General features: G+C 48.6%; 2 protein-coding genes across 2 annotated transcripts in view; one reads left to right on the forward strand and one right to left on the reverse strand.

The window, feature by feature from the left end:
* Nucleotides 1-4,629, forward strand: part of TCP1 (t-complex 1) — a 223,144-nt gene extending 218,515 nt beyond the window's left edge. The window contains exon 12 of the mRNA XM_069606819.1: nucleotides 4,291-4,629. Coding sequence (XP_069462920.1) covers nucleotides 4,291-4,504 — 214 coding nt within the window. The 3' untranslated portion in view covers nucleotides 4,505-4,629. The remainder of the gene's footprint in view (nucleotides 1-4,290) is intronic.
* The window catches only part of ACAT2 (acetyl-CoA acetyltransferase 2), a 521,847-nt gene continuing 500,282 nt past the window's right edge, over nucleotides 4,628-26,192 (reverse strand). The window contains exon 9 of the mRNA XM_069606820.1: nucleotides 4,628-5,278. Within this exon, the coding sequence (XP_069462921.1) occupies nucleotides 5,108-5,278 (171 nt within the window). The 3' untranslated portion in view covers nucleotides 4,628-5,107. The remainder of the gene's footprint in view (nucleotides 5,279-26,192) is intronic.

Raw genomic sequence — 26,192 nt, forward strand, 5'->3', positions numbered from 1 at the left:
AGTTTCTCAGATTCGTGGTCCAAGGGTCACTACCAGTTCAGAGCCCTTCCCTTCGGATTGAGGTCGGCACCCAGGGTGTTCACCAAGTGCCTCGCACCGGTGGCAGCGCGGCTGCGCCTGGAGGGGATTCACATCTACCCCTACCTGGATGACTGGCTCATCCGAGCAAAGACAATGGAACTTGCCGCGGAGCACACAGCGAGGACCATCCAATTACTCACGGACCTGGGATTCTCCATAAACTACGCCAAGTCCCACCTATGCCCGCGCAAGACGCACTGTTTCTGGGAGCGAAGCTCGACAGTGGCGCCTCTGGCCTCTCTGTCGGAGGAAAGGACGAGGGCCATCTTGGGCAAGGTGCAGCGGATGCTGGTTGCGGACGCGGCCAGGGTGGGGTCAATCAAGTCCCTCCTCGGAATGATGTCTTCTTGCATTTATCTCATCCGCCTGTGCAGGCTTCGGATGCGCCCGTTAGAGGAGTTCCTGGACGCTCACTGGATCCAGAAGATGGGCAGCTTCGAGGACAGGATCACACTCGACGGGAGCTTCCGACGAGCGATCCGGTGGTGGGGCACCCGCTCGCATCTGACGGCGGGCATGGACTTCCAGACCCCGGGCCACCAGAAGACAGTGACCACGGATGCCTCCCTGGAAGGGTGGGGAGCGCACACCGAAAATCTGCACGCGAGGGGCCATTGGCTGCCGACTGAGAAGTCTCTCCATATCAACGTCCTGGAACTCCGTGCAGTGTTTTGGGCCCTCTGGTCCTTTCTTCCTTCCCTCAAGGGCAAGATGGTGGGGATCTTCACCGACAACACCACCACCATGTTCTACATCGGGAAGCAGGGCGGTACCAGATCCCCAGTCCTGTCCAAGGAGGCGCAGGACCTGTGGCATTGGGCCGTCGCCCAAGGGATGTTTCTGGTGCCGTTTCATCTGGCAGGAATAAACGCCATCGCCGACTTGCTCAGCAGAGAGCTGCGCTCGTGCCACGAGTGGTAACTACGACAGGATCTAGTGGACCTCCTCTTCCGACGGTGGGGCACTCCCCAGATCGATCTGTTCGTGACTGCGACGAACTCCAAGTGCCGGGGTTCGCCAGCAGGTTTCCCCAGCCGAGGAGCATGGGCGATGCTTTCTTGTTCCCCTGGGAGGGCCTGTTCCTATATGCGTTCCCTCCATTGCCGCTGCTGATCCGGCTCATCAACCAGCTCAAGAGGTCACGGTGCAGGATGATCCTCGTCGCACCTGCATGGCTGATGCAGATATGGTTCCCGGACCTTCTGGACTTGTCAGCGTCCCCGTCAATCAAGCTGCCAGTGGACGCGGATCTTCTCTCCAGGGAAGGAGGCGCCATCCTCCATCACGACCCGAAGTCGCTGAACTTGGAGGCCTGGCTCCTGCAGCGTTGGAGTTTGGAGGTTATGACATACCGGCCGACTGCAGAGAGGTTCTTGCAAAGGCCAGGGCGTCCTCCACTCTTAAATGCTACGGACACAAATGGAAGAGGTTCTCTGTCTGGTGCCACGCACAGAAGATTAACCCTCTACGGATTACGGCTCCTCAAGTACTGCCGTACCTGCTTACGCTGGCCAAGGCTGGACTGGTGCATGCTTCCATCAAGATTCCTCTTGCTGCGATCTCCCGATACACCAGAACCACGGGAGGGACGTCTTTGTGGTCTCATCGTCTGGTGAAAGAATTCATGAAGGGACTGTTCAGATTGTTCCCGCCAGTGAAGGCCCCAGCCCCGGCGTGGGAGCTCAATGTGGTGCTGACCAAGCTCTTGGGACCTCCGTTCGAGCCTCTGCACTCGGCTCCGTTGAAGTTCTTGACGTGGAAAACAGCGTTTCTTGTGGCCATCACCTCCGCACGACGGGTGGGAGAGATCCAGGCCCTTTCCTGCAAGCCCCCGTACTTGACTTTTCACAACACTAGGGTAGTGCTCAGGACGCACCCCTCCTTCATGCCCAAGGTGCCGTCGGACTTCCACCTCAATGAACCCTTGGTGTTGCCTGTTTTCGTCGCCGGCTGAAAGGACTTTGCACTCGTTGGATGTGGCTAGAGCGCTGAAGTTCTACGTGGACCGCACAGAGTTTTCGGAAGACGTCACAACTTTTTGTGAACTTTGGACCTGTCAATCAGGGGAAGGCTCTCTCGAAGGCTTCCATTTCCAGATGGCTCTCCGGCTGTATCATGTACTGTCATCGGTTGGCAAACCGACCGCTGCCTGGTCGTCGGAGTCCATTCCATCAGAGCGATCGCAGCTACCACGGCGTTCCTATCTGGTCTGCCCTTGCTGGACATCTGCAGGTCTGCTACGTGGAGGTCGACGCACACCTTCACGAAATTCTACTGCGTCGATCGGGATTCCAGGGAGGAGTCCAGGGTCAGCCAAGCAGTGCTGCGCAACCTGTTCGCCTCAAGTGAGCCGGGTGAGGAGGTAAGAATTGCTTAATGTTGAGTTTTGGATGTAATGCTTAATGTTGAGCCTTTGCCACCTACCATGGTTGTGCATGTGTGTACTGCTATGTATTCTTTTATTCATGAACATGTGAATCCATGCCAGACCTATGCTGGAGAAGGAACAAGTTACTTACCTGTAACTGTTGTTCTCCAGCACGGGTCTGGCATGGATTCACATGCGAACCCTCTGCGGCTCTTCACTTGGTCATACTGCCACTTCACGTGCTACCAAATCTGAAGATGGCTGCCAGAGGCGGGGCTTAGGGAGATGGCAGTCATTGGCTGTGGTCAGTAAGACGCAGAGATCAGTGATTGGTTACTATGAAAGACAGATCAGAAACGAAACGAAACTGATACTGATTTTTCTTTACCGAGGATTCCCAGCCTGACGGGGAATATTCATGAGCATGTGAATCCATGCCAGACCCATGCTGGAGAACAAGTTACTTACCTGTAACTTGTTCCTTCGGCTGGGGCCTCACTTTGGAACAGCCTCCCTGCCACCGTGAAACTTGAGAACCATCCCCGGTTCCCGAAGCACCTCACGACCTTCCTGTTCGGCTCTGCCTTTTGCCGCCTTCTCCCCTGCTGATCTGTTCTCTCTTGGCATCGTGCATCTGGCCACCCTCTCAGGCCTAGGTACCTGCTCACCCTGCCACCCCCATCCGCACTGCCTCCGGGGCCACCATTTGCACTGGGGTCTGTATCTGTACCCATACAGTCCCCCACCTGCACTTATCAGATATACCCTATCTGACTACTAGCACTTGCCACTTGTTGGCTGCACTACCACTGTTTATTGCCTTTATTTTACTAATCAATATTCTGTCCTCTCCTGTTCCGCAGTTTCCACTTCTCCCCACTGCCATGCACTTTCCCTCCCTTTCCCAAGATCGTTGTTTTTTGTTCTCCCATTTCACCTCCCTTTGCCTGGTTGCGCTCTGAAACACTTGTGTATGAGCGAGATATACATAAAATATAATTTCATTACTAGTTTTAATAGTTGGGTCAATCATACTCTACTAAAACGTTAAGTCAGTTTGTCAATATTGTTGAAGCACATACTGACTTCTCAAAAAACATTTCCATAATTCTGAAACAATGCAACTGGTAGTTCCTGTTTCCGACCCTCTTCTCATATCATCTTTGGCAAAACTTTCCCTGGTCTGATCTGACTGAGAATCATTGTAAACTTGATAACCACATTGAGAGCCAAGTCTAATCTCCCTGTGCTTCATTTCTCTCTGCTGGCAAATGTTTCACCATCAATGACTTTTGTGCAAGTTAATTAACTATAATCAGTGTTTTTTAAATAGTATGATTGAGTTAGCCTGCCTTTTATCTGAGGACACATGCCGAGTTGGCTCAGTCATTACACTATCGAAGATGTTTTTTTTTTTTTGTTTTTTTTTTTTTTTTGTTCTTCACTCGTCATATTATTAGGAGCCCAGTAATCCAAGTCCTTAGAAGCAAGAAATACCACACTGACATTTCCTAGATACCTACTTCTCTGGATAGGGCCTATTCTGCACACCTACCTGGTACTTCCTCGGATGTGTGAAATGCATGTGTTGACCGTTTTTCCCCCTCATGGCTTGGAGTAGTGCTACAGTAAAGTACACATGCAGGCATAGGAGTTACTTTGGCATCTTCAGTCACCTATTGCTAGCAGTGGTTGAGCCTTCAAGGCCAATCCTACCCTACTGAAATATCATTTTAACACTGACCACATTCTTTAGACAGATTAGCATGGTTGAATGCGGGGGGATGATTACCAAATGTTGCATGAATAAAGTTATTAATGTGCTTTTCTTTCTCCTGCAGGATTGGTCTAGATTTGGTTAATGGAAAAGCAAGAGATAACAAACAAGCTGGTGTTTTTGAGCCTACCATGGTAAAGACTAAGAGCTTGAAGTTTGCAACAGAGGCTGCAATTACTATTCTACGAATTGACGACCTAATTAAATTGTACCCAGAGAGTAATGACAAAGGACAATCTTATCAAGATGCAGTTCAATCCGGCTCACTTGAAAACTGAGTTCCTCCAATTTTGTTAGTTTTGCGCTCTTAATTTATAATAAAGGATCAGTCTTGTTTATCTTGCACTTACCTGTCCCGCACTGTACAAACTGCAAACTTAAAATAAAACCAAATAGACAAGTAGTGTTCATATTTTATTGTAAAATTGGAGGTTGTTCTAGTGAATTACTGTAGAAATTGTGCCATATCGAGGTGTTGGTGACATCAATTGAAATGCTACTTTTTTCGCATTGTGGAATTTTATATCCTGTATTCGTTTTGAACACAAGCTCCCTACAGTACAAATCATAAAGATAGCTTGCTGGAATGATGAGATTAGTGATTATCACACATGTAACTGTCTTTATATGGGAGCAGGATGGGAGGACGTTTCTGTTGCTCTGGACTTTTAAGGACTCTTGAAAAGACAAGATTTTCAGCATTAGCAGAAAATATTCTCCCTTTTATCTTCTAGCTCCTAACTGCCAACGAAGTGTCTGAGAAGCCACTAACCAGGTCTTTCTAAAAGCCATTTGGTGGCGATATTGCTCCACATAACTTAACATTAATAAAAATGAATTGCAGTGATACTTTTTCTGAACTAGTAAGGCAGCCTGCATGATCAGGTTCTTTCAATGCACATTGCAATTCCCATTCCACCTCCAATACAAAGGGCAGCCACACCACGCTTCCCACCAGTGCGTTCTAGTGCATACAGGAGAGTGACTAGAATCCGGCAACCAGACATTCCGAGAGGATGACCGAGAGAGATGGCTCCACCTTGTATGTTGACCTAAAAAACAAAGCAAAAGAAATAAGGGGGGCATCCTGACTAAAGCAATGATTTATGCTGTAGCAGCCGACAAATGTTAAATATTTCTTCGGAAAATCAGTAACCATTTGGGAAATGTGTAACAATTGCCACTGCACATTCATTTTATATTTCATAGAGGTTTTGAAGCAAGTTAAACATTTAATGCTGGGTACCCTAGTCTAAAATGACAGCCTTGTTTCAGGACAATTTTCAGAAGACATTAAGGCAGCACCCTATGAAAAGAGGGGGAGTTGGTGAATGTTGGTCTACAGAAGGTTAAGTGTAAATGGGTGTGGATTAAGTGACTATGGGCCTCGTTACGAGTCCGGCAGTAACAGAGGCGGTAAAACAGTCTGGTTATCACCAGACTCTTATTACCATGCTGCTTCCGTGATTCCTGGAATTACCGGGGTATTACTACCCCGGTGACCTGGGAATTCTGGAGGGGGAATGGTGTAAATCCCCGTTCCCATTGAATCCAATAGGACTCAATGGGAACAGGGATCATGGAAACACCAGCACCATCTCGTGATGGTGCCGGTGTTTCCTCGTCCGCCTGCAGGCAGGCGGTGTTAAACCCGCCAGGTCAGACTTGGCGGTATTGACGCCTCCGCCTGCAGGAGTTGTGATCACCCGGTATGGAAACAACCGTGGCGGCGGGTTTACAGCCACCGTTGTTTCCATACCAGGTCGGTTGTAATGAGGCCATATGTATTTGTTTAGCGATTTTGCCAAAGCACTTAGCACAGGGAGTACATAAGGTACAATGATGAAAATCAAGTAGTCACTAGTAATTGAGTGGTTAAAGCTAGGTATCGGAGGCAAGAAATGGTCTTTTCAGTGGGTGCGAAAGATGTGGAGCAAACAGTTCCAGTGCTTGGGAGTTGGAAGAGTGATTTGCCAAAACAGTAGAATGTGCATGGTGATTTAGGAACTACAAGAAGAAAACCAGACTGTCAGTAGAGTGGATGAGTGGTTGAGAAGGAAACTAGGGAGGAGATGTAAGGAGCAAGGCCATGAAGAAACTTAAAGATTATGGAAATGGAAAAGGAGCATTCGTAGGGCAGTTTCAAAGCCAATTTTAGGGAGTATGATGCTGAAGAACGAGGGGCTGGGGTAGCAGAAGGGATACAAGACTGATGGCAAAATTATAGTGTTATAAGAAGCAGGGAGACCAATAGATGAGCAAATAGTCCATGGATGGGGTGGAAATAGTTTGGCGGCATTGGAAAAGAAAGGTCTAGCATGAACAAGATTGAAAAAGCAGAAGTTGCATGCAGTGAGAGATGTGGCAGTATAGAAAGAAATGAGTTAGATGACGCCAAGGAGATGGGGAGGTTAGGGGAGGGGAGCCAGGAGGAGGGACACAGGCAAAGATGGGGTTGGGGGTGAGGTCATTTAAGGGTCAGCAGAAGAACTGGATCTATTTTAGTGGGGTTCAGATGGAGAAAGTGAGGACGTCCGGGTCTGGATAATAAGAAGACAGGCGGTGACTCAAGTGGAGGGTATCAGAAAGTAAAGAGGTTTGTGAGTAGATTTAAAAGTGGCCAGGGAGGTAAGAAGACTAAATGAGTGACGCGAAGACTGGAAGAAGGATTACCAGCTCATGAGACTGAATAGGAACGATCAGAAAGGTAAGAATGGGCCCACTTGAGTATGGGGCCTGCAAAACCAATGGAAGAATGGATGGAAAAAAGGGTAGGATGGTCAGTGGTATGAAAGACTGCTGAAAGATCAAGGAGAATGAGTATTGACTGAGGTTTATTAGGGCAAGCAGCGAAAGAGTTGGAAACATGTACAGTGTGGGGGACGGAAGCCGGATTGTAGGGAAGGGGGAGAGAAATTGGTAAAGATGTAAAGAGGAGGCTGGGTTAACCATTTGCTCTGAACTTTGAGAATGAAAATGGGGTGAAAGTTGGAGGGAGCGAGAAGAGGGTTTCTTCAAGATGGGGATGATGGTTTGATTGAGGGGGAGTTAGGTGGGAAGGGATAGGTTAAAGGGCGAAGCATGGGGAGTGTGGGATAGAAAGTGCAGTATCAATCCGTGAGGGTGGAGGTAATGTGGGAGGGAAAGATGGAATGGAGCGAGGCAACTTTTGAAGTGAAGTAGTCGGCAAAGTCGTGGCAGAGAAGAAAGGTCAGGAGGGCAAGGAGAAAGAATGTTGAAAAGTTGAAAGACGGCAAGGATGGTGAAAGTAAAGGAAGCATTGCTTTGGGCAGAAAGTGGGGAATCCTAGGATGAGTGGAGAGCATGTCTAGGTCCGAAGGGAGATGGGATTTTTTGCAAGGGCGCTCAACTTTGCAAAGGGATTTGAGGAGGGGTAAGCTAAGGCTATAGGGGCTATGGGAAGGATGGTAGAGTGGATATGAGGGAGGAGTGAAGGGACACAGTAGATGAGTAAAGGTGATGAAAATGAAATGGTTAAATGAGCAAAGGTCAAGATCTTTTAAGGAGGGAGCAGAAGGGGAATAACTAGGAACAGGAAGGGGAGGAAATGAGGCTGAGTGCGAACAGGCTTCAGAAGGAAATTAAGCAAAACTGATCTCAAGAGAGCCAGAAACGTGGATGGAGACGAGGAAGAATAAGATGGTAGGAATCAATTGCCATTAAGCAAGCTTAAGTAGTGTGGGTGCAATCAAAATGTATATAAAGTCACAGGGAATAAATGGGAAGTTTAAGGGAGAATGAAGTAAAGGGAATCATAAGTTACCATAGTGACTAGAGTACTCTTAGTCCCCTTTCCTCCATCCGTGTGAGTTTTCCCAGGCATGGGAATGGTACCAGAAACTTTGGCAGTGCAAAAAAGTGAGCTTAATCTTTAAATATAGTATAGTGCGTAGTGGCATGGAACTCCCCCCTAGCCCCGCCCTCCAGCGCCACCTCTGTCCCCTTTTGACTCGTAGGACGCTGGTAAACCTGGCTATGCCGTTATACTAGCTTTTGGCCTACTAGCAGGAGAAGGAAGGTAGGCCTCTAGTCACTACAGTGAGTAACATATTACTCGTACATTGCATCCCCTTTTCGCCATCCTTATGGGTGATTCCATCAAAACAAGAGTACTCTGTGGAGCTGACAGATTGTTCTCAGGGACCTCTGTGCCTCCAGCTAGTCTGTCCACTGTGCATCCTTCCTAGAACTGGTGTTCTGAGTGTAGTGTTTGCCGATTGTGGACCAAATAGCCACCATGCTGATTACCTCCCAGGAGGGGTGTATCTTTGAAAAGCCCCTGCGGCCGCTTTGGCCTTCAACACATGGATACCTGGAGGCACCATTTTGCCCGTGGCTGCGTAGGCTTCTGACTGCCAGTGTTCTTCCCAATCCGCAAACATATTTCCTGATTTAGACGAAAGGGGAACATTTGGGATAGGTGAGCAGAGGTACTTTATCATTGGGAAAAACTGAACTGTTCGCACAACACTGCCTGCAGCTCACCAGTCCTACATTCTGAGGTGAGTGCCATCAGCAGGACCGACTTGAGCGTAACCCACTTAATGTAGGCTAAAGCCATTAGCTTCATAGGCTTGCACTGCAAGGCCGCTAGCACCACATTTAGGCCCCAGATGGGATGGGGCCTGTGTGCCAGCAGAAACTTTCTTGTTAAACCCTTGAGGTTTGCTTTGACCACCGGGTTGGCTACCGAGAAATTCTCCCCTGAATTTGTGTGGACCATGATGGCTGCTAGATGTGCAGCAAGTATCCACCTGGACTCTGCAGCGAGCCAGATGTGCAGGGAAAGATAAAACCTGGTCAAGGGGGCAAGTGAGGGGGTCCCCACCCTCATGCACCCAATGGTATAATCTCGTCCATTTAAGCAAATGGAAGGCATTGTGGGTAATTTACCCATTGCTCTATTAAAAGTGCACAGGGTGAAGCTTTAGCTGATCAAGAGCCAAGCGCACCAGCTTGCCTGGGTGCTCCACTGCATTGTGCTGCTGAGTGAGTAAGCCCGTGCTGAGGACTGGAAGATGGACCAGGCCTTGTGACTTGAGCTGTAGGAAGTCGGAGAACCACTTCTCTGATAGCCATTGAGGGGCAATCAGAATTAGGGTGCAATTCCCACTCGTACATGTAGCTCAACCTGTCCGTCTCTGCATTGCTGTCCCCCAGGAAATGAACTGCTGATCCAGAGCCCTTTTGGCGGGGCCCATTCTCAGATTGAAACTGCCTCCATGCAGAGCAATAGGGACCTGGTCCCGCCCCGTTTGTTCAGGTAGAACATTGGTTGAATTGTCAGTCCTGACCATGACAACCTTGCCCCTGATCAATGGCAGAAGTGCTCTGTGTGCTAGGCCCACCACCCTGAGCTCCAGCAGATGTGTGAAGGTCTCTCCCCAGACCATGAGCCATGAATGTAGTAGCTGTCCAGAGTTGCGCCCCCCACCCCTCTTCCAGCCCTGAAGGGAAGACTTGTCACCACCAGAGTGGGTTCTGGCTGCGAAAACTGAGCTCCCAAAGCCACATTGCGGTTGAGGAGCCAACAATGGGGGTGCAGCCTGTCTGAGACCCTGTTTCCTGGTCCCAGAAGGACGCTAAATGAAGTTGAATGCACCTTATTTTGAGTCTGGAGTGTTGTACTGTCGGAGGACATGAGGCCCAGCAAGTGTTGAAACCACCACAGGAGGTTGAACCACCTTCCAGGGAGAATTCAATTTATCGGCTGTGGGCAGACCCTCCGAGCCACTGTGTCCCACCTGGACCCCAGACAAGAGTTTCTGTGAGGGGTTTACCTGTGACTTCTTTTGGTTGAGGTAAAAATCCGGTTGGTGGAGAACATCCGCCAACCTCTGGCAGGAGTAGTGCTCCTTCAGGGGAGCTGGACCTCAAGAGCCACTTGCTCTAATATGGGTGTAGGTGGTAGTCCTCCAACCAAAGGTGTCCCGCCATAACGTTGATCACTTTGGTGAACATGCAAGGGGCTACATTGAGGCCAAATGGGAGCACCTTGTATTGGAAATGAGTTGCTCACTGTAGTGACTGAAGTCCTAAATTCCCTTTGCTACATCCTTCTGGCTGTGCCCCAGCACCAGGAGCAGTACCTGAACCTTTTGGCAGTGGAAAATGAGCTCCCCCTTTAAATTTAGTATAGTGCGTGGCCCTGGGCGCGTAGGAATGGACACATTGGATGCTTGTAAACCTGGCTATACTGACAATTTTAGCACTTGGCATACTAGCAGGGGAAGGTGGGTGCGGTGTATGGAGGAAAGGTGACTTGGGACTTGGTACTATAGTCACTACGGTGAGTAACTTTATTTTTACATTTATAAAGCTCACAAAGCAGCCCTTGGGTCCTCATGGCGCTGTTTCAAGACAACTAACTTAGTTACATGACATGAAAAAGCAGGGGAGAAACAAGGACGTGATATCCTGTAAGAGGTTTGTGGTTAAAGGGGTAGTCCAGCTAAACATTTTATTTTAAAAAAATAGATAGGCAACATTAAAAAAATAAAAATACCAGCACTTTTTTCTTTAAAACTTCCTATGTAAAATTTTTAGCTATTCGAGCTCAAAATTCGCAAAAGCAAGCACATGGGCGCATCCATTTTGTGAAATGGATGCCCGCCTGTGCTGGCTTTTGCAGCACTAATGAAGGAAAAGCCAGCCAGCTGTAGTAAACAAAAGCTACCGCTGGGTGGCTTTTCCTTCATTGGTGCTGTACGGGGAGGACGGGGACCAGAGACAAGAGCAGGAAAGCTGCAGCTGAATCTCGGTAAGTGCTATTTTTTTTTTTTTTTTTAAAATAAGCACTAGCTGCGTTTTTTTTCTAAGTTTTCCTAGCTGGAGGAGCCCGGAAAACTTAGAAATAAAACCGCAGCTTTAAAAACATATTTGGTTGCGGTTGCTTTTGAAGCTACTGCACACATAAATACAACGTTATTGTGTTTGAAAACGCTGTGGTTTTTCTTTCCAAGTTTCTCAGGCTCCTCCGGCTCAGAGGAGCCTGAGAAACTCGGAAAGAAAAACCGCAGCATTTTCAAACACAACCGCGTTGTGTTTCTGCCTGCTGTGGTTATCACTTTGGGTCTCCGGTGGCCGGAGACCCAAAGTGAAAGCCAAGGCAGGCAGAAACAACGCGGTTGTGTTTCTGCCTAAATCTGCTTTCCCATTTGGGGCTCTCGGGCTCCCCACGGGGAGCCCGAGAGCCCCAAATGGGAAAGCAGATTTAGGCAGAAACACTGCAGCATTTAGCATTTCCCATTTGGGGCTCTTGGGGGGGACCCCCCGTGGGGAGCCCGAGAGCCCCAAATGGGAAATCAGCTGTAGGCAGAAACACTGCGGCATGTAAACACAACCGTGTTGTTTCTGCCTGCCTTGGCTTTCACTTTGGGTCTCCGGTTCTCCCAGGGGGAGCACCGGAGACCCAAAGTGATAGCCACAGCAGGCAGAAATACAACGCGGCTGTGTTTGAAAACGCTGCGGTTTTTCTTTCCGAGTTTCTCAGGCTCCTCCAGCCTGGAAAACGTAGAAAAAAAACCACAGCTATTTTTTTTCTAAAATAATTTACAACAAAAAAAAATAGCACCTTCTGAGATTCAGCTGCAGCTTTCCTGCTCTGGTCTCCGGTCCCCGTCCTCCGCGTACAGCACCAATGAAGGAAAAGCCACCCAGCGGTAGCTTTTGTTTACTACAGCTGGCTGGATATTCCTTCATTAGTGCCGCAAAAGCCAGCACAGGTGGACATGCATTTCACAAAATGGATGCGCCCAGGTGCTTGCTTTTGTGAATTTTGAGCTTGAATAGCTCAAAATTTTACATGGGAAGTTTAAAAAAGTGCTAGTATTTTTTTTTTTTTTTTTTTTTAATGTTGCCTATCTATTTTTTAAATAACATTTTTAGCTGGACTACCCCTTTAAAGTGAACCAATGCAAGACCATCTGAACAGTCAGTCCGTAACATTAAGGAGTGTAACACAAACAGTAGAACATGAGATGTACATTGGGGAAGGGGATTTAGTGGTTGAGTCCAACCCTTGATAGCGATCGGAGGAATTGGGCTGAGTGGCAATCTTTAACCCTGTAGCGTAGGCCAGGCTAGTTAAAGAGCGTGGTTTTGAGGGCTTTTCAGAAGGCAGTGTGGGAGTTCTGGTTCCTGAGGGTGATTTGGGAGGGCGTTCCATTGTTTAGGAGCAATGAAAGGGAAGCTGGCACCACTAGCTTTGGCCTTTTTGACAGTGGGGATGTTCAACTGGTTGGCATAGTTTGCGCCTTTAGGTCTGGAAGTGTTAACTCTTGACTATTTATTTCTGAAAGATGAGCAGGGGCTGTGAGTGAGGCATTTGTGCATAATGGCTTACGTTTTGAATATGATGCACTCTTTGACAGGGAGCCAATGGGCTTCGCGTCTGGCCTGGGAGATGTGCTCTCTTTTGGGGATGTTTAAAGCCATCCTAGGTGCATTATTTTGGATAACTTTGAGACTATGCATGGTTTTGGAGGATCTGCCGGCAAAGAGAATGTTGTAGTAATCGTGTTTTGCGCCAATGGTGGCTCTGGCTATTGAGGCAATTTTGTTTGGACAGGAATGGCTTGACTGAATTAGTTGTGATGGACGCCAAAGATGCAATGGTGCTGACTTGTTCTGTAGAGTCGAGGTAAACCCCAGAGTCTTGACCGACGACAGTGATTACCGTGTTGACCAAGTTTTGTTGAGGTTCCCTCGGGCCAGCTATGAGGATTTCTGTTTTATCCCCGTTGAGGCAGAGACCGTTGGCTGCCATCCATGTTTGGATGGTGGAATAAACTTTGTGCAGTGGCTTAGCATCTTGTTCATATGAACCGGAGAGGGGAAGGAGGACTTGCGTGTCGTCAGCATAGTTTGTGTAGGCTATGCTGCGTGCGTCAAGTTTGTCAAAGCGGTTTGGTGAAAATATTGTATAGGGTGGGCGATGTGCCTGAGCCTTGGCACACCACAATGAATGGTTGTGGGGTGGCACAGGCCTGGTCTGAGGATTTTCATAGCTCTCGCTTCCAGGAAAGTGATCCAGTTGGTGGCATGAGTGGTTGAGTGTGCTGACTTGGTGAGATGTCTGCAGAGGATCTTGTGGTCCACAAGATCAAATGCTGCAGACTAATCCAGAAGAAGAGCGTGTTTGCCTTCCATTATCTCAGCAAATTGGTTTATTAGATCCAATAGGGCAGATTCAGTTCAATGACCCGGGCGAAATCCTGATTGCATCTTCCCTTAGATGCCATTGGATTCAAGGAAATGCTGGATTTGGGTATAGGCAGCTTTATCGAGGATTTTCCAAAGAAAAGCTACTGTGGTGGACAGTAGTTGTTGGGGGCGGGAGCGGGGGGGGGGAGGAGGTGGCAGCGGGGTCGGTAGGCTTTTTTAATATATGACCGGGCGAACCCAGGTTGCTTTGAGGCAGGGTGGGACAATCCCAGAGGCAAAGGAAGCATTTATGAATGCTGTTAGAAAAGGTGCAAGGATGTCTATGCATTCCTTGACTATTCTAGCTGGGCAAATGTCTCCTTTGCAGTTGAATTAGCAGTGCTACCACTTAAGATTCTGAGATGTCCCTGAAGGAGAATAGGTTTTTGTCCTTGTGGAGTGTTTTTTTGTGGGAGAGGTAGGCGGGTCAGATTTGGTCAGGGCTTTGTGGTGGGCTTGAATTTTTGTCTGAAGGAGGCCAATTTTATTGAGCATGGCTGACTGGATACTTGAGCACCAGACTTTAATTTTAACAATGTCCTGTGAACTTGTGGCAGGAGTAGTTGGTTCTCTGAAGATGGCCCACATTTCTGATTCTGATGTGGCTTTCAATATTCTGGCTTAAGTATTGGCTTTAGCTGTGATAATAGCTTTTTTTTTTGTATTGATTGGATAGTTTTTTTAATTCATCCTTGAAGGAATCTTGTGGATGGCTTTGCATTTGAGAGTGCATAATTCCTGAAGCTCAGAGGTGAACCAAGAGTTTGCATGCTTTATCACTTTGGCTCTTTTTTTGTTGAAGTGGGGCTATGGTGTCGACTGGTATCTTAAGGGTGCTGTCGTATATTTTTGCTAAGGGACGGTAGATGGAACCTTTTCCACCAGAAAAACCACCTTCCCCTTTAAATTTGGAGGTGCGGCCCAGGGAGCATGCGCTGCCCTGACTCTGCCGCTACACCTCAGTCCCCTTTTCCCCGTCAACTGGAACGGGCCAATTCACCAGCACTCCTGGGTTTGGCTTCGGCCATGTAATTCCACGCGCATATACTTCTGTCTTTTCTATCCCTCAGGTACTCGGTCCTCAGGCGTCACGCTCCTCCCCAGCGCATGTTGACTTCTACAGGGTTCAGCAGGTGTCCATCCTTCAACGGCCTCTTCCCAACTTCAGACCCCCACGCCCTCTGCCTACGTTGCCTTGGCATAGACCATGGTTGGCAATCATGTTCTGCGTGTGACTTGCTGTCCTCTAAGGCACTGAAGAACAGACTAGCCAGGTGGAGGGAGCTCTTCCAGAGGTCGCCTCCAGAGGCTTTCAAGAACTTCGTGAAGCATCGGACTAGGCCCAAGGTAGGGCTGATTTTCCAGCGCACCGGCAAGCGAGACACCTTCCCAGGGACTCTCCCGCGTGGGAGGGACCGGCCAGGTCCGTCTACTGGCACATCCACCGAGGCCACTGCAGATACCGGCCTTCGGGTCGAGGGGGTCCTCTGATCCTCCAGGACGCAGCGTTGAGGGACTCGAGGGTTCTTGTACCGGGGCTACACCCGAGGTGTTATGCCCTTTTACCGGCACAATGGCCGAGGGGCTATGCCCTAACACCAGCAATAGGTCAGAGCGGGCACCTAAACACAGCTCTATCGGGTGCAGGATAGGCCTTGTGATCCACACACAAGTCTTGGACGAGGCCGGGCTCAGCGGGCTGGGCAACAATTCACGGGCACGTGGCAGGCAGCTTGACAAAACTGCCACTGCGCCAGAAAGGGGCACCCGTCCAACGCCATTCCACAAATTCATCAAAGAACGAGTGTCAAGGTGGGACTCGTCTCAACCAAGTATGTGGCCTACAGTCTACCCTTCGTTTGCGCAGGGCAACTTTCCTGTCCGTCCATATGGACAGCCCAGCAGATCCCTGCTACCCCGTCGGTACCCCCTGCCACCTCTTGGGCCAGTGACGAGGTGCTCTTTGAGAAGTTTCTCGGCCTCATGACGTCTCCTCAGATGGGGGTTATCATCAAAGACGCAGTCAGAGAAGTCCTCCCTGCCATGCTAACAGCACCACAGACGCCTCCATCGGGCCCCCAGGCCCCGGTGCAGCCGCCTCCTCCGGCTCCACAGCCAACTCCGCTGCCTCCAGCTGCGGTCCCTGTACCCCAGCCTCCGGCGCCATCCTCCTCAAGATCCTCCAGATCTGCAGGATACGAACAAGGAGGAGGATCCGGACACGCCATCCTCAGCCAGTGCCTTCCATGAACGTCTTCCTGGCCTGGCGGAGTACTTGGCCTCCCCCAACCAGAGGTCGAACAGCCGGCAGAGGGGGTTCTGGCTGAAATCCTCACAAGAAGCCCCTCTGCCAACACGGGGATTCCACTGCAAACCAATGTAGTCTCCCTGGCCAAGAAGGGTTGGCTCAAGCCCCACTCAGTCCAGCCAGTCAACTGACGCCTGGATGCCAAGTACAGGCAGATGGAGAGGGATGCACTCTTGCTCTCGGCCCATCCTGAGCCACACTCCTCGGTGATCGCTGCAGCATCACTTTACTCCAAGCCTCAGTCGTCGTCGTCGTCGTCGTCCTCCTCCTCCTCCTCTGCGGCGCTGCTAGGCAAGGAGGAGAAGATGTTGGATGCATACGGCAAGAAGATCCGTCAGGCCAATGCTGATGCGATGCTGGCTGCTGCCAACCAACGGTTATGGCGGGAAATTGCAGACTTCCTCCCAGAACTCCCCACCCAATGCCAATCATGCTTTAAGGTGGGGCTAGTGGAAGCCAAGCTCATGGTGCATGACCTCATGGAATCCACAGTGGCGCTTATTGATCTCAGAATTTTCACCATTCAGAAGAACCAGGTGGGCCTGAGAGTTGTGCTGGACCTTTCCACCCTCAACCTCTCCTTACCCCTGCAAAAATTAAAGATGCTTACGCCAGCTTTTACAGCAGAGACATTGGACAAGGGAGACTGGATGTGCTCCCTGGACCTGAAGGACGCGTACCTACACGTCCCGATTTGGCAACCCCATAGTTCTTTCCTACGGTTAAGGATCATGGGCTACCATTTCCAATACAAAGTCCTCCCGTTTGGCCTCAACTCGGCCCCCAGGGTCTTTACCAGACTCATGAACGCTATGGTGGCCCTCCTCAGAGCGTAGGGCCTCCACATCCACCCATACCTCGACGACTGGCTTGTCAGGGCTACATCTCCAGAAGCAGTTCACCACTCTTCTCATGCCCTTATGAACACACTGCGCGACCTGGGCTTCTCGCTCAACCTCAAGAAGTCGCAGCTGCTCCCTACGCAGACTGACTTTCCTCTGACTCATTTGGGCCATGTGCTCTGAGAGGGTTTTCCCATCAGAAGACAAGATCTCGGCCATCAAGAGGGCCACCACCCACTTCCTCAGCAGAGAGGTGACCTCAGCATGGTGGTACCAACATCTCCTAGGTCTACTAGCGGTGGTTCTGTTAGCCGTGCCGCACACAAGACTAAGGATGAGAAGGATTCCGCTGCACGTCACAGCCTCATGGAGTCGGGATAGTGGCTCGCAATTCGAGATGATCACCGTTCCTCCATCTCTCCACCCGGACCTAACTTGGTGGTCCATGGACTGCAACCTACGAACGGGCAAGCCCTTCGGGCCGCCCTCTCTGCAGGTCACCATCACTACAGACTCCTCACTCGAGGGCTGGGGAGCCTCCCTGGACGATCTCTTGGTCCATGGCACCTGGACTCGACAGGAGCAGGAATACCACATCAATTGGTTGGAGCTCAACACCATCTGGCTAGCGCTCCGAGCATTCCTACCGCTTCTCTTCTCAAGGGCGTCCGTCGGCACGTTTCTGAGCTAACTATTTCAATTTAAGCTTCTAATCTGGGACACGCAAAGGATAACTACAAAAAGAATTATGAAAAAAGTGATTCCATCTAAAGAAGAAAGAATATACCGCTAAGAAAAAGAAACACATCTACTAGAGGACTCGCACAGAGCGGGATACCCAAATAGAGGACGCATATCTGTTGTAGTCCGGTGGGAGCTTCCACAGCCTGAATAGAAGCCATTACGGGATACGATTTTGGTTCCTGACTGTGAATTGACCTTAAGTATTCCTGGTACCATTGAGGGATTCATTCCATCACATCTGCTACCTCTCCGAATTGATTATACGCAGATGGTGAGGTTTACTCCAGTCCATGATAGGCAACTAATTTTGACTTTACGTCCTGAGGAAGGTCTACAAAAGAAAGGGACACTTACCAGTTCCAGGAGACCGAAACACATGTCGACTATACAATCTGTTTGAAATTATAACAAACTAGCCAACGACACCAGTAATAAAGATAGGGTCAGAACATGTTAAAGGTATTTGTACCGCGAACCGTCACCAACGGAATTGGTCCCCAGGCGCTCTGGCAGATCTGTAAACGATAAGGTGGAATGGTTTAGTAAGGTGAAGAGGGAGTAGGATAGTAAGAGGAGTGGTGTTCTGTTGGCAGCTTCAACTCTGTGTACACCGGGTGCTGAGCTTTGGTGCAGGTATTGGATTGGTGTCAGTCCGCGTGTGCTGTCGCTCCGGCTTATGTGGTGTTGCAGTGTTGTGAAGTGTGTGCAGCTCGTTGTGCTGTTAGTCTAGAAAAATTGATACCGCTACTGTGTGACCGCAAACGTATTTTGGTGGCCGTGGGCCAACCGTCTCATGCACGAAATGACAGAATATAGGTTTTAGAGTTTGCCAATGAACGGCCATTTTGATGTAACAATCGCCATTTTTTCTAACCATTGTTTATTGCTTTCTGTTCCTATTGCTTCGCAGTATATTTTCCGCTTACACTGCTCGACTGTAAAACATTGTATGTGAAAAGGACAAGGCCGCAGGGCCGAGAGGATAACAAGTGTTTGTTGAAACACAAATTTAGGCAGCGCCAGGAAGGATGCCCGGCTCCCTCCCGAATGTAGCCTTGAAGCAGAGCTGCAGGGCATTTAATCATTTCGCAGCTGCCAGCCAGTCTCGTTATATGGTAGAATATGTTAGAATAATACCGCTAAAGGCTTGAATTATGCTTTTCTTACGGCCCCCCTTTGCTGAGCCCGCTAGAGCGTGTCGGCTCCCAGGACACTAATAGCACCTAATAGATAGCAAGGTCCGGAATGCAACTCTTCCCCCCTCGTATGTAGCTTGCTTCCAAGAACAGAAGCACTGTGTTCTATTCAACAACTGAAAGATGCCTTCGCACTCACAAATTGAAAATTGTTACTAGAATAGATGTTTGAAGGTGTCCTAGTAGTCGGAGATGTCCATCATCACACCAACTTCAAAGAACCCCAATAAAGGGGGGGGGGGGTGTTAAACAGGTCATAGCTGATTGTTTGATATGCATTTTGTATATATGTAACTGTTGTACGTAATTGCACTCTCTTGCGTCCCTCGAGGTCTAGAGATACACGTCGCAGGGCGTGAGACCGAGTTGGCCAACGGAGACTTTTTGCTTTGCAATAAATCCTAGTTTTGGGAATACAACCTCGTGTCTGGCGTATCTATCGTGTGTGGTGACTCGGCTTGTTTCCATAGATGTCAGGGTCCCCTAGGGGCCCCTTTCAGTGCGAGAGATGGTTGTGAGTTTTTTGAGTGAGATAAGTATGCAGAGCTTCAGCTTATATTGGTTAGTGGGTTACCTGACCTTTAGCATGCTAACATTCACAGTTTTGTCTAAGTATGGTACTTGTTGGCCTTCACAATCCCATCTAGATGCGGCACAGGCCTATGTTTAGAATTCTATCTAGGTGTGGGCATGCTAACATTCACAACTTTATCTGGATGCTATGCAGGCTGGTGTTCACAATTCTAAGTGTGGCACATGCTAACATTCAAGTTTCATCTAAGCGCGGGCATGGTGTCCTTCAATCAATCCTATCTAGATGCGACGCAGGCCAATGTCCACAATTCTAAGTGTGGCCTCTGCTAGTCTTCAGGTTTTGCATAGGTGCGGGCATGCTAACATTCAAAGTCCTATCTAGATGCGACGCAGGCTAATATCCACAATTCCATTTAAGTGTGGCCATTCTAATAGTCACAATTCTATCTAAATGCGTCTGCCGGTCTGGATATGGTCCGTCCGTCCGGTACGTACGAGTGGGTGAGTCACTTGAGGGCTTTCGTCTGGATCCAAGTATGTTATCAGTCTCTGGAGCCTTCCTTTTGTGGCTATTTTCCATGATATCTTATACTCTGTCGAGTGGTTGGTTTTTTGGTTTGAGTGTGTGTCCAATTTGAGAGTGGCCGAGGTTGGAGTTATTTTCATTGTTGTTTTAATGTCTGGGCATTCTAGTGCGTCTCTGTTGTGGTTACGCTGTGAAGAGCCATGATTTGAGGAGTTTCCTGAATGCTAAGTGGTTTGTTGTGTTCCGTATATTCTTAGGTAGGTCATTCCAGGTTTTGGGTGCCTGGTGAGAGAAAGAGGATCCTCAGTTTTTTTTCTGTTGTAGGGTTTTGGTTCCAGCCATATGTTGGTGCTTGATCTTACTGTTCTTGTCAGTTGATGTAGGTGTAGTTTGTCGCTTAGGAATTCTGCGCCTTGTTTGTGTATTGCTCTGTGCGTGATGCACTTGGACTTGAACTTTATTAGCTGTTTTAGTGGTAACCAGTGTAGTATTTTTAGCGCAGGTGTGATGTTCTCTTCTGGGTAGCTTGAGGAGGAGTCTGGCTGCTGCATTTTGTATGCGTTGCAGTTTTTTTAGAAGTCGTTCGGGCATGCCCAGGTATAGGCTATTGGCATAGTCTACTCTGGACATGATCAGAGCGATGAGAAGTGTTTTGTTGGCGAACGGCAGGATCCTTTTTGCTGCTTGCAGAAGGAAGAAACATTTCTTGATTACCGAGTTTACTTGTGGTTCTAGAGTGAGGTTGTCATCCATCAGGACCCCTAGGTTTTTTACAGTTGATGTTGTTTCTGGTGTGGTGCCAAGCTCTCTTGGCCAGGGGATGTAGTTGTCTCCTTTTTTTTGAAACATTCTGTTTTGCCTGGGTTGATTTTGAGATGGTTAAGGTTCATCCAGTTGAATGTCACGAAGGCAATTCTCTAGTGTGGTGTTTTCTTCTCGGGTGTCTTGTATGTTGATTATTTGAGTATTGTCTGCATAGTTGTAGCATGTGAGGCCGTGTTTTTTGATGAGTTTGATTAATAGGTACATGTGTAGATGTTGAATAGAAGTGGGGAGAAGGATGATCCTTGTGGTACTCTGCATGTGGAGTCTCTGGGTTTGGATTTAAAAGGTTTCATCCATACTGTTTATGTTCTGTTTGTTGGGAAGGATTTGATCCATAGTAGGGCAGTGTCGGTTATCCCTAGTCCTTCTAATCTCTCTATGAGGATGGCGTGGTTGACTGTGTCGAAAGCTGCAGACAGATCAAGGAGAATCAGGGTGGGGCTGTTGTCCGAGTCTGTTTGTTTTTAGGTCATCCCATATTGAGAGGAGAGCTGATTCTGTTCCTCTCATGGGTCTGAAACCAACTCTTGCCTGGTCTAGTAGGCAATGCTCTTCTATGAATTCTTGGGTTATTTGGTAGACGTACGTTTCTAGCAGTTGGGCTATGTAGGGTATGTTGGAGATGGGTCTTTAGTTGGATAAGTCCTCTACGTTTCTTGTCGTCTTTGAGTAGCGGCTTCATGTAAGCTGATTTGAATGTTTGTGGTACTTTACCTGTTGAGATTGAGAGGTTAAGGAGGTTCCTGTGGTATTCCATGGGGGTTCCTTGTTTGAGAATTGTTTTGTACATGTCCGGGGGCAAGTGTCTTCAGGAGAGCCCGATTTGTTGCATTGGTTTACCAGTTTGACGAAAGCCTCAACTGATTTTTCTGGGACGTTCCGTAGCTTGTTTGCATGTTCCTCGTCGGTGGGGTTTGAGCTGTGATCGCTTGGTCTGTTTTGTATGGTGTGTTGGATGGAGGTTATTTTGTTTTTGAAGTGGTCTCTGAGGTCCTCGCAAAGTTTCATCAATGGAATTGATGTGTTGCAACCCAGTGGGTTTTTTATATCGTTCATGATTTTGAATAGTTCTTTTTGAGCGTTTGGTGCTCTGAAGATTCGGTTGTCATGTTTCCTCTTCACTTTTTGTATTTCCTTTTTATATGAGCAGCTCTGTTGTAGGAATTTCAATTTGTTTGCGGTGGTGGTGTTGGTCCTCCATTCAGATTCTAGTTTTCGTTTTTTTTCTTTTCATGGCGTTGAGTAGTGGGGTGAACCATTTTGCTCTAGTTTTCTTAAGTGATTGGGTGAAGGGCTTTTCTTTGGCGATGTTGTCTAGGGTTGTTGCGATCCAGGCATGAAGTAGGGCAATTTATTTGTCTAGGTCTGCTTCTTCCAAGGTTGATGCTTGTGGTTTGCTGAGTTCTAGGAGCTCGGTTAGGTTGGAGTTTTTCATGTTTCTCCAATTTCTTTTCATCATGATGGGTCGTTTTTCTTGTTGCTTTTTTGTTGGGGTGGCCATTGTGATTATAAATGGAGGTGGTCGCTCCAGAGTATTTGAATTGGGGGTGCCGTGGTGATGAGATCCTTGTTGGCGAAGATTGCATCAAGAGTGTGCCCTGCTGAATGGGTTCCTCCTTTGACTAGTTGTTGTAGGTTCATGGCTGCTAGTTGGGCGGTTAGGATTTTTGGATGGTTGTGGTTTCTTAGTCAAACCAGATGTTGAAATCTCTGAGGATGATCAGATGATTGTACTTGATGGCCAGGATGGTGATTGTTTCTGTGAAAGCATCTATGAAAGTCGCATCGTAGGTTGGTGGTCTGTATATCAGTATGAATTTCAGGTTAGTTTTGGGGTTTACTGAAAGTCGTAGTATTAAGGATTCGCATTTATAGATGTTTAGTGGATCTTCCATTTTGATGGCAGTTGTTCCTTGTGGATGATCGGTAGTCCCCCCCAACCCCCTTCCCCTCTTTTGGATTTTCTGTTTGTTTGGATGCATTTGAAGTCTTCAGGTAGGCAGTTATTGAGGGTGATCTTGTAGTTGTCGTCTAGTCATGTTTTGGTAACAAATAGGATGTCTATGCCTCCTTCTGACAGGAGGTCGTATATTTCAGTTGAGTGTTTGGACATTGACCTTACGTTTATTAGGTTTCAGTGGATTCTCTGGGTGAGATTTTGTTTTGAGGTTATTTGTGGTTCAAGTTTGTAATTGTCTGTCTGTGGTGTTTTCGCGTTGATGTCGGTAGGATGAAGAAAGGAGACCGCTGCTTCTTCATTGAAGCGGTCCATTAAGTTGATAAGAGGGCTGATTAGTCTTGTGTTTCTGCTGTGATGCTGCTCGGATGAAGATCAGCTGTGGTTTCTTCATTGAGTCCGATTGTTGAGTGGGAGGTAGCATTGCTGGTTGTCGGTGCTTCGCCTTATTGTGCGGGATGTAGTGGAAATCGATGTTTCCCCCTCTGTTCTTGTGATGTAAGGGGTATGTGGTCAGAACTCTCCCACTCTCTTGTTGAGTGCTCCCATCTTTTTTCCGCATATTTCAGGAAGTTCTTTGCATGTTTCGAGGTTTCCATGTTGGGTTGTCAGTGTACCGTGGTTGTTGCGAGGTAAGGTGTGAGGTATAAGGATTTTTCTCTTGTATTTTTTTTTTTTCGGTTATGGCTGTGTAAGGCGCGTTTCCTTCCAATGGGGCTGCTTCTTGTGGGTTCTGTCGGTGTTGTGAGTTCACGTCTCTTGTTAAACGATCTTGTTCTCTTTCTCAGCGTTCTTTTCTGGGTCAGGCCATTTTCCAGTTTAAGTGCAGGCGTAGTAAGGTAGTTGGTCCTCTATGCTGTGTTGTGCAGTCGCAGTGACCTCGGTTTTTCCTTCTCTGGAAACGCTGAGGTGTTCTCTGGCTCTGTGTTGCTTTTCTGTCGGTGGGTAGGGTGTTTCCTAAGGGTGCACTGTTGGGGCGGGTTAGGGTGTTAACGGTCTGCTGGAATGGGACTTAATTGAGTTAGGTTGTGGTGGGTTTCCAGGATTGATAGAGTACTGAACTAAGCACAGTTAGATTATTTGAGAGACCTGTATAGTGGGAGAGAGTCCTATCAGTGCAATATAACCATCACACAGTGCAATTTGGAGACAGAACCCCTGCTCGATTTGAGAGACCTGTAAAGTGGGAGAGAGGCCTAACCATGCAGTCTAAACATCATACAACGCGGTTTCGAGACAGGACGCCTGCTAAATTTGAGAGACCTGTATAGTGGGAGAGAGGCCTATCAGTGCAATCTTAACATCAGACAATGCAATTTGGAGACAGAACCCCTGCTAAATTTGAGAGACCTGTATATTGGGAGAGAGGCCTATCGGTGCGATCTAAACATCATACAATGCAATCAGCTTCTTTACTTTGGGTTTGGTAAGTGGCTCGGAATCTGGGGCAGAGGTAGTTGCTCTACTCCTGACCCAGGCCACTCCTACCTTACTGGTCCTTGTAGATGACTGACGGCTGGCCACTGCTTCCCCCTGCAGACATTTCTTGGAGCCGCCCTTGGCCTTAGGGCCCTTAGCCTTAGGGCTGCACGGGCAGAAGGGCTGCCCTGGGGAGTCAGTTATGACCTAGATGGGGGACCAATCAGTGTAGGGGGCGGGCTTAGGGGGGGGGGGGGGGGGGGGACAGACACAGAAGTGAAACTATGTGGGAAGCGGGGCTGATGGGGCTGCACACGGGCCAGGGGGGGGGCTCCGAGCTGGTGAAATGAAGTTAAATTCGAGGCCTAGATGGTCACACACTCACCGGCAGGCTTCCAGGCAATATGTTGCATAAGCACCTTTATGAGATATGTGTATTATTAAGTGTTTACACAAAAAAGAAGAAAAGCCATTGCTAATTTGTGAGTGTATGTGAATGAATGTTGGAGACAATTTGGGCACAAGCCTGATTATTTGTAGTTGTGCTAAAAATTATCTTTTTATGCTATTGATACGCACTGGTATCATAATAAATATTGCATATATATTTTTGTATTGATAAAATAAAATGTACATGTAATGTATTGAGTTAGTGGGTCTTATCATCTATTCACTTGTCCACCCACTTATCTCTCCACCCCCCAAGGTTGTCCCAGACGGACAACTCGACCAGCATGTACTACGTCAACAAGCAGGGAGGCACCAGATCCCCTCCTCTGTGCAGACTGGCGATCGGCATGTGGGAATGGGCCCTGCAAAACTAAATGTTCCTCTCAGCAGTCCACCTCCCAATGGAATCCAACCTGGAGGCGCACAGGCTCAGCAGGCTGGAAACAACCTCGTTATTCAGGAGATCTTCAACAGGTGGGGTCATCCCCAAGTGGATCTCTTTGCCACCTGGCACAACAAGAAGTGCCCCCAGTTCGCATCCTGGCAGGGTCAGAGCCCCAGCTCTCTGGGCGACGCATTTCACCTCCAGTGGACCGGCATGAAGGCCTACGCCTTCCCGCCCCCTCCCCTGATCCACAGGGTAAGGAACAAGTTACTTACCTGTAACTGTTGTTCTCCAGCATGGGTCTGGCATGGATTCACATTCTCATGAATATTCCCCGTCGTCAGGCTGGGAATCCTCGGTAAAGAAAAAATCAGTATCAGTTTCTTTTCTGAACTGTCCTCTGGCAGCCATCTTCAGATTTGGTAGCACGTAAAGTGGCAGTAGGACCAAGAGACGAGCCGCAGAGGGGTTGGAGGGAGGGTTCCCATATGAATCCATGCCAGACCCATGCTGGAGAACAAGTTACAGGTAAGTAACTTGTTCCTTCTCCCGCATGGGGTCTGGCATGGATCACATGCTCATGACTACAAGAATACATAGCAGTACACACATGCAAAACCACGGGAGGTGGCAAGGCTCAACAGCAAGCATTTCAACAACTCAACATTAAGCATCTCTTACCTCCTCACCAGGCTAACCTTCAAGCAAACAGGTTGCGCAGCACTGCCTGGCTGACTCTGGACTCCTCCCTGGAATCACGGTCGACGCAGCAGAATCTCGTGAAGGTATGCGTCGACCTCCATGTAGAAATGGAAGCCTTCGAGGGGGCCTTCCCTTGGTTCACAGGGCCAAAGTTCACAAACAGCTGTGAGGTCTTCCAAAAACTCTTCATGAAGTCCACGTAGAACTTCAGCGCTCTAGCCACATCCAGCAAGTGCAAAGTCCTCTCAGCCGGTGACGGGAGGAAAACGGGTAACGGCAAGGGCTCATTGAGATGGATGTCCGACGGCACATTAGGCATGAAGGAGGGGTGCATCCTTAGCACTACCCTCGTCTCGTGGAATGTCAGGTATGGAGGTTTACAGGAGAGGGCCTGGATCTCTCCCACTGGTGCAGAGGTGATGGCCACAAGAAATTCTGTCTTCCACGATAGGAACTTCAGTGGTGCCGAATGAAAGGGCTCGAAAGGGGGACCCAGGAGCCTGGTCAGCACCATGTTGAGTTCCACGCCGGGGCCACAGCCTTCACCAGCGGAACAGTCCTTTCATGAACTCCTTCACCAAGCGGTGAGACCACAGTGACGACTGCCGCGGAGTTCTGGTGTAGCATGAGATAGCCGCAAGATGGATCTTGATGGCGGCATGTGCCAGCCCCGCCTTGGCCAGCGACAGGAAGTACGGCAGCACTTGAGGGGCTGTAATCTGTAGAGGGTTGATCTTCTGTGCACGGCACCAGACAGAGAACCTCTTCCACTTATGTCCATAGCACTTAAGAGTAGAGGCCGCCCTGGCCTTTGCAAGTACCTCCTTGCAGTCCGCCAGGATATCGTAGCCTC

This window comes from Ambystoma mexicanum, chromosome 4p, assembly GCF_040938575.1.
Source record: "Ambystoma mexicanum isolate Mex_15411 chromosome 4p, UKY_AmexF1_1, whole genome shotgun sequence".
In the NCBI taxonomy this organism is placed as follows: domain Eukaryota; kingdom Metazoa; phylum Chordata; class Amphibia; order Caudata; family Ambystomatidae; genus Ambystoma; species Ambystoma mexicanum.